Source organism: Myotis davidii, unplaced genomic scaffold, assembly GCF_000327345.1.
Source record: "Myotis davidii unplaced genomic scaffold, ASM32734v1 scaffold937, whole genome shotgun sequence".
Taxonomy (NCBI): Eukaryota; Metazoa; Chordata; class Mammalia; order Chiroptera; family Vespertilionidae; genus Myotis; species Myotis davidii.
In genome coordinates this window covers 358675-366445 of record NW_006288252.1, presented here as the reverse complement: position 1 = coordinate 366445, position 7771 = coordinate 358675, and the positions used below count along the sequence as shown (strand labels likewise).

The 7771-nt window shown below is 63.8% G+C and overlaps 1 protein-coding gene across 1 annotated transcript in view; it reads right to left on the bottom strand.

Moving 5' to 3' along the window:
* Positions 1 to 7771, bottom strand: part of SORCS2 (sortilin related VPS10 domain containing receptor 2) — a 145861-nt gene that overhangs the window by 115427 nt on the left and 22663 nt on the right. Inside the window, exons 2-3 of the mRNA XM_015561558.1 lie at positions 4405 to 4553; positions 2815 to 2882 (exon numbers count right to left, since the gene is read on the bottom strand). Coding sequence (XP_015417044.1) covers positions 2815 to 2882; positions 4405 to 4553 — 217 coding nt within the window. The remainder of the gene's footprint in view (positions 1 to 2814; positions 2883 to 4404; positions 4554 to 7771) is intronic.

Below are 7771 nucleotides of genomic sequence, written 5' to 3'. Positions count from 1 at the left end.
CTACTGGCCCCCACTCCGCCCCCCAGGCTGGCCGCCCCCGACGGGGCCTGAAGCAGCAGCCGGGCGGGTGGCATCCCCAGCAGAGACCAATGGCGATCTGCCACTTCTGAACACTCCTCCGCGGTCCCCAGAGAGAGTGGAGCTAGTGGAGAGCGGTCACCAGAGGAAGCTGGTGAGTAATGGACACGGGCTGCTCGCCGCCCCGGGAGCCGGGGTGCAGGGGAAGGCCACGCCGCAGCCTGTCTGGCCCTGAGATCACTGCAGAGCGTGGTCAGGCCCCGCGGCCGGAGCCGGCGCTGCCCCAGGCAGAGGCCTGCTCTCCTCCTGGAAAGGCAGGAGGCCTGCCAGGGCCACCACAAACCCCCCGCACGGGCGCAGTCATGGACTCCCCGGGACTCAGCCCAGGAACCGAGGGAGGAGGCGAGCGACACGCCTACATTTTTTATGGCGGCAACAGAGCTAAGCATGGGAGTGAGCCGGCTCCAGGGGCCAGAACAAGGTGGTAAAAAAAAGCATAACGCAGACACGATGCAACGGGGAAACACACTCTGCGTGCCAGGGGAAGAGGAGCGCGGACCCTGCGCCGGGTCTAACGACACAGGCCAGGCCTGGCCTGGCCGGGCGGCTCAGTGGGTGGAGCATAGTCCCATGCACCAAAAGGTTGTGGGTTCGATTCCTGGTCGGGGCAAGTATGGGAAGCAAACTATCGATATCGATGTTTCTCTCTCTCTCTCCCCCTTCCTCTCTCTAAAAATCAATAAAAACATGTCCTCGAGTGAGGATTAGAGGGAAAGAAAGATAAGATAAACAAAGAGTCATTGCAGCCAGCGGGTGGGGTGGTGGGGGAACGCTCTGGAAATGAGCGACGCTTCTGCGAGCGTTTTTAATAAAGGAGCGGAAGCGTCTGCGCACAGAGACACTGACGAGAGAGGAACATGGGAAATTAGAATCTGTTGATCTGCTCGGTGAAAAGCTAAATTTAGACGGCGCGCTGTTCCAGGGACTGTCATGTTCTTTCACTCAGTCCTCAGAGCCTCCCACGCGGGGGTGTTTGGTCCCCCTTCACGGGTAAGGAGACGGGGGCTCTCGGAGAGAAGGAGCCCCCCTAGGGTCAGGGTCAGGGTCAGGCTCCCCCAACCTGCTTCTGACGAACCCTGAGCCCGAAGCCCATAAACCAGGGGTCAGGTCCCCAGGCCTCGTGGCTGGCCCAGGCCAGTCCCCACCCCGCCCCCGCCCCCCAGCTCCTCCAAGAACCCGCAGCAAATTCTAACTACACCCAACTCCGTCCGTGCAGGCACAGGCCACACCAGGAAGGACCGTGCGCCGTTCAGACATTGCAGGTCCGCTCGCTTCCCGTCTCCCTGCGCTGAGCGGCTGAGGGACCTGGCCTTCCGGATGCCTCGGCCCTGCAGACGCCGACACGCAGGAGGGGGGCAAACAAGGGGCTCAGGACCCGCTCAGGGGGGCGACAAGACTCCAGGGTCCCTGTCCACTCTGCAGCCAGGGGACCCATCCTTGGACCTACAAGAGGGCCCCCCCCTTGCCAGGCCAGTGTGCTCAGTGGTTGAACGTGGACCTATGAACCAGGAGGTCACGGTTTGACTCCTGGTCAGGGCACAGGCCCAGGTTGTGGGCTCAGTCCTCAGTATGGGGCATGCAGGAGGCAGCCAATCAATGATTCTCTCTCATCATTGATGTTTCTATCGCTCCCTCTCCCTTCCTCTCTGAAATCAATAAAAGTCTATATATTTTTTTAAAAGAGGGGCCCCTCCCAGGCACCTGCCCTGACACCGAGCCTGGAACACAACCCTCACAGAGCAGCCAGGAGAAGAGAATTCGCTGGAACCGTGGCACTCACACCATGTCCACTCCCGTCCCAACAACGAGCTGCCTGACCCACCACCAGAGGGGCGACCCGAGAGCGTCCCTCCGGCCTCTCCTTGGGCGAGTTGCTTCAAGGCTCAAATGGAAATCAACCAGGACATAGAGTGATGGGGGGGGGGGGGCAGTGAGCATCTGTCCTCTCTCAAGGACTCCATCCGAGGCTGGAAGGACCAGAGGACAGGCAGGTGGGCCCGGGGGCCGGCCACGCTGCGGAGCTGGTGGGAGGCCTGAGAAATCTCAGGGCTGCATGAGTGGCTCATTCCCCACCTCAGCCTCACGCGTCCCCGGGCACCCGACCCAACGCCACTGCTCCTGACCCAGCAGAGAGGGGCCCGGCTCCAGGCACCATTTCAACCCCTTCCCAGGGATCAGGGCGACCCAGCAAGAAATGACACTCACGAGACCTCTCGCTAACGGCCGCGCCAAAGCCGAAAACCCATGCGCTTCTCCGCCCTCCGCCCTCCCGGGGGCAGATGCAAACACTGAGGGTGGTAACCTCCCGGGCTTCCCCCTCGGGCCGCCTCACTGGAAGCCTCGAAGGCCCTAACGCTCGGCCATAAAGAGATCTCCCTGCGCCGGGTCTCCATTTGCCAAGCCTGTCGCTGAGCCTGACAATGGGGCCATCGCGGGCCGCTGGGCCCCAGGAGCTGCGGATGGAGCTCTGAGCCCGGAACAGTAGGTGCCCTGGCTTTCCACCGCGAACCCTGCCTCCGAGGAGGGCGAGGCGGGAGGAGCAGGCAGAACCGAGAAGACGGCGCAGTTCCGAACCACGTCCGTCCCGCCAGCCGTGCGCCCACTGGCCACGCTCCTCCTTCGCTTCCAGCTCCCCCCGTTTGCCTTTTCAAGCAGACGAAAGGCCGCCGGCCGCCCACACGCAGGGCTGCACCCCTCGGAGACGCCCAGGGGAGAGGGCCCCTCGGGCTGACTTACCGCCACAGAGAACTTTCCAGCACCTTCTCTGCGTCCGCGTGGTAGTACTTGGTCAGGATCAGGATCACCTGCGGCGGCAACAGGAAGAGGCGGAGATCAGTGAGCGCCGGTCCCTAGGGAAGGGGACCCCCCCCGCCCGTGACTGGGGTCTTGGGGATCGGCGCCCCGCCCCCCAGCCGGCATCCCCAGGCCCGGCCCCTGCACACCGGGCACAGACAGGCGCATGTGAGGCCCTGACCCCCGCTCCTGCCCTCAGGATGACATCCCAGTCCTCCGAGGTCGCCCGGGAATAATTCACACCCAGCCCTGGACCCTCTCCAGCTGAGGTCAAAGGGCCCGCCAAGGCGCTGGTCCCAGGGTGAGGACAGGACGCCTGGCCAGGCTCCAGAAGCTGGGGCCCTGTCCCCCGGCACCTTGCAGAACCCCGACACAGCCGGCTGCTGCTGCAGGGGCTGCCCCCAAGCCCAGCAGGGGGCTGTCAGGACCCAGGACAGCGGGCCTTCCAGGGCAAGCCAGACAGCCAGACAGCCAGACAGCCAGCTGGCCGGAGCCAGGCCCAAGGTCCCCACAGCGCGTGAGTGCGTGCGCACACCCACACAGCACACACACAGAGACATTCACACATGCACACACATAGCACACACATGTATACATTCACGCATGCACCCACACAGCACACACATATACATTCACGCACGCACCCACACAGCACACACACAGATACATTCACACACGCACGCACACGCAACACACACAGATACATTCACACACGCAACACACACAGATACATTCACGCACGCACCCACACAGCACACACACATATACATTCACACACGCATACACACAGCACACACACATATACATTCACACATGCACACACACGCAACACACACATATACATACAAGCAGGCGCGCACAAAGAGCACACACATACACATACACACACAGCACACACATACACCTGCATACATGCACATACACATGCACGCACAGCACACACACAGAGTGCGCGCGCACATGCACGTGCACGCACGCACATACACTCTTCATTGTTGTTAAAGCCACCCCCCCACCCTGGGCCCTACCTAACAGCCGCTGTCGCGGCAGGCCTGTGCAAAAAGTGCATCTGTTTATAAGAATGAAAACGCGTGTTTGAGAGCACCCCGAGTTCTTCAAAACAAACGCACGAGCAGCAAGGACATGAGGATTCGCCTGGGGGGGCAGCCGCTCCCGGGCACCTCCCAGCCGCTGCATTTCCCTGCCCATCAGATCTCCCTTCACTCACTGCCCCCACCAGCCCCTCCCAACACTCCCGTTGCCATGGGAACCCGGGGGGTAGGTGGGAGCACCCCTGGTCCCCAGCGCAGGGGACCGGCTAATGCGGGGTCACCACACCGCCACCGCCGCGGGGCTCCTCCCGGCAGCAGACAAGTCTCCGCTCTCTCTCCTGGTGATCAGAGCGGGGAGATGTGAGGAGGGAGGGCACCGAGGGGCGGCGAGCATCTCAGAGGCAGCGATGATTAAAACCTCGCTCGGCATGGGCAGTGCCCGCGGGCCTCCTGCCGGGAACAGAGCGGTCCCTCCGCCCACCCCGCAGCCCGCGGGGCCCGTGAAGCCGCGTGCTCTGAAGACGGAGGCCGAGGACGGGGCCGACGCGGGAGACAAGGGCCTCTTTAACCGACTGATTCCCACTTGGTGGCCCTGCTGCTCCCGGGGGTTCCCAGGGGCCACAGGGACAGCTGGAAGGGACCACAGGCCCATCAGGACTGAAACCCTCACCCCCATGTCCTTGTCAGGCCCCCCCGCTGGCACACCTGGGCCTGGGAGCTCCTCCCCTAACTCGGCTCCCACTTCTGCCCAAATGGCCTAATCCTGCCACCGGCCGGTCACGGAGCGGACCGTTCCCCCTCCCACCCGCGCTGCGTGGCAGTCTCCTCGCGGCCCCCTCCCTTCTAAGCTCCAGCCATTCCAGGCCTCGCAGAGCTGCTCCTCACCGGGGACCCCTCTCCCCACCCCACGCTACTTCCTACTCAACTCTCAGACCTCAGGCTAACTGACGCTGCCTCCAGGAAGCCTCCACGACCCCACCCCTGGGTTCAGTGTCCCCTCCGCCCCTCCCTCACACAGCTCACAGAGCCGCTTCACCAACGATAAGGAGCCCTTCCGGGCACGGACTGGCCTGGTTTATTCCCGAGCTGCATCCCTGAGAGGAAGGCCATGAAGCCAGGCAGCGGCGACTGCACTGGGCTCCCTCACAGTCCCCTCTTCCGGGGAGAGGACGCGCCCACTCTTCACGCAGGAGGGCAGAGTGGCACCGCCTTCACCCCCTGAGCTGATGAGCCTTTGGGCTCCCAAGGCCTGAGACCGGGGGGCCTGCTCGCCCCAGGCAGAGACCAGGAGCTGCCCAACTGGGGTCAGTGCTGGGGAGCCCTGGCCAGTGCCCCCGACTCCACAGTGGTGGCCGGAGGGGCTGCTCTGCGCTGGGTTTGGGGTCAGACCTTCAAGCTCCAGGCGCCTCAGTCTCCTGATCTCCCTCCATGCGGGGAAGGAGGGACGCCACAGAACCGGGACTTGGCACTGGGCACCCTCCTCGCTCTGGCATCGCCTCTTCCTCTGCAGCCCTGGAGGAGGGGGCTCCCATCTCCGAGCGGCCGGGAGGATGACGTGTGATAGCATGTGTGGAGCGCCTGGCACCTGCCTGGCACTGAGAAGGGTTTGACAAATGACTGCCCCTTCCCCCTCATAGCTCAGCCAATGGCTGCGGGGACACAGGCACAGCCGCCCTGGGTGCCACAGGCTCTGAGCCACTCGGCCCCAGATGGCATCCCTCGGTGCCCACAGGGCCACCCCTCTCCGGCTGGCAGCCCCCCTTCAGGAGAAGCGTGCTTCCCGCTGGGAGCAAACTCCCTCCCTGAGCTGCAGCCTCCACAGGAGCCCGATGGGCAGGCCCCGAGCTGCCACCCCTCAACAGACCCCAGCGCCGGCCGCCCCACTCCCCGGGCCAGCACTGGACATGCGCACGGACGGGCTTTCCTCGGGCAGCACCCTCCCCGCCGCCCGCGCAGGAGCCCAGCTCTCCAGTTTGCTCCCCAGGTCCCACCCAGATGGCGGCGTGGCCGTCGGTCCCCCGTCCTCTGAGAGCCCTCGGGCAGCCAACAGGCTCCGTGAGAATGACTGACTGATACGGCCTCGAGGCCACCGTGCACACTGGCTGACTCCTGGACGCGCCCGGCGCCTAGCGGGACCCCATCCGCACATCTGCCGCCGCTGGTGACACCTGGGTCATCCCTGTCATGGCCGTCTCATGTGCCCCAAAAAGGTGAGGCAGTCCTGACCCCGGGGGCCTGGGGCCTCGTTGAAAGCCAGGGAAATCAAAGCGAGTTCATTCCATAATCCAATGACCGGTGTCCTTACAAACGGGAAGTGAGGACACAGAGGGAGGGCAGCGTGCAGACCAGGGAGAAGACGGCCGGCCACAAGCCGCTGAAGCCGCCAGAGCTGGGAGACGGGCCTGCCTGGGACAGCCTCGCCCGCTCGGCCTCCAAGGAACCAGGCTGCCACCGTGAACTTGGACTCGTGGCTGCAGAACTGGAGGTGATCAGCGTCTCTGCTCCAACCGCTCTGCTTGGGAGAATCCATCAGGGCGGCCCCAGGACACTGACACAGGCACGCGCCCATCCTCCGGATGAGGACACTGAGGCCCAGCCTGCTGGAGGCGACACAGCTGGGAACTGGCAGGCCTGGGTCCCCACCGGGGCTACCCGACTCCACCAGCAGGTGCCCTGTACACGGCCCCGTGCCCATGCGCTCTGAGCTAGCCGGACTCGGAGAGGGGTGGGAAGCTCCCCAGATCACCCCACTGACTCCCTCCCCAGGTTCCACCATAGGAAATGCCGGGGCCCCGTCCTGGGCTGAGACAGGGGACAGCCAGCCCCTCCCTCCGTCAGGCGCCTCTCAGAGGCACGGAACCCCGTGTTTAAAAGCGGAGAGCGAGCGCTGAGCTGGGCAAGGCCCATACACCCCAGGCAGCAGCAGAAGCCAGAGCGGGGCGTCAGCGGCCTGTGGCGAACGGCACTTTCCCAGCGCGTCTGTTCAGGGAGAGCGTAGCTTTAATAGGGGGGTGTGGGCAGGCCTGCCACCCCCGCTGGCCTGGGAGAACAGCATTTACTCTCTTGTCTCATAACCTGACTGCATTTTAATTTCACCCATCACGCCTTCGTCAGTCACCGGTTATTAATGACGCGACAAGGTCCCTTCCCCTGGGAGCTGGCCTCATCGGAGCTGGTGACGGCGATGAAGGTGATGGATACACTCGTGTGGTCCCTGCCACACAACATCCAGCATTCAAAGTGCTGGGACCTCCTGGAAGGGCTGATCCTGGTTTCAAACCAGAACACACGCCCCCCTCCTCCGCCCCCGGCTCCAGGGCCCTCCCCGCCTCCCCGCCCGTCCGCAGTCACAGGACCATCTGCTCGTTTCTTCCAAGAATCTCTTTGGAGACGAGGCTGTCACATCAGCACAGAGGAGCTGGGGACAAAGACGAGGCAGGTGAAGAGAGAGGGGGGCTGTGGGGAGGCCGAGGTCTAGGCCACAGCAGCCCCGAACCACATCCCCGGGGCCAGCCCGGCCGGCCGGCACCCAGAAGGCCAGTCACAGGGCTGCCGGGAAAGCGGGGGCCTGTGTTCCCACGCCGGCTCGGGAAGAGGCCTCGGGGGCCCATGAGCTTGGGGTCTCACAGACCGACTCCTCTTCCCCTGAGCACCCGAGAAAAGGACAGGAAGGCCTGTCCCTGTGTCTGGTCCCATCCCCTCAGCCATTTGGGGTGCAAGCCGACTTCTGGGGGCCGGAGGCCTCAGGGCTTTCCTGGGCCACTTCCCCCATAAAAATATTAACAATGATATCTTGGGCTTGCATTGGTAGAGAGAAGAATGTATTCCTATTACATACCAAACCATTT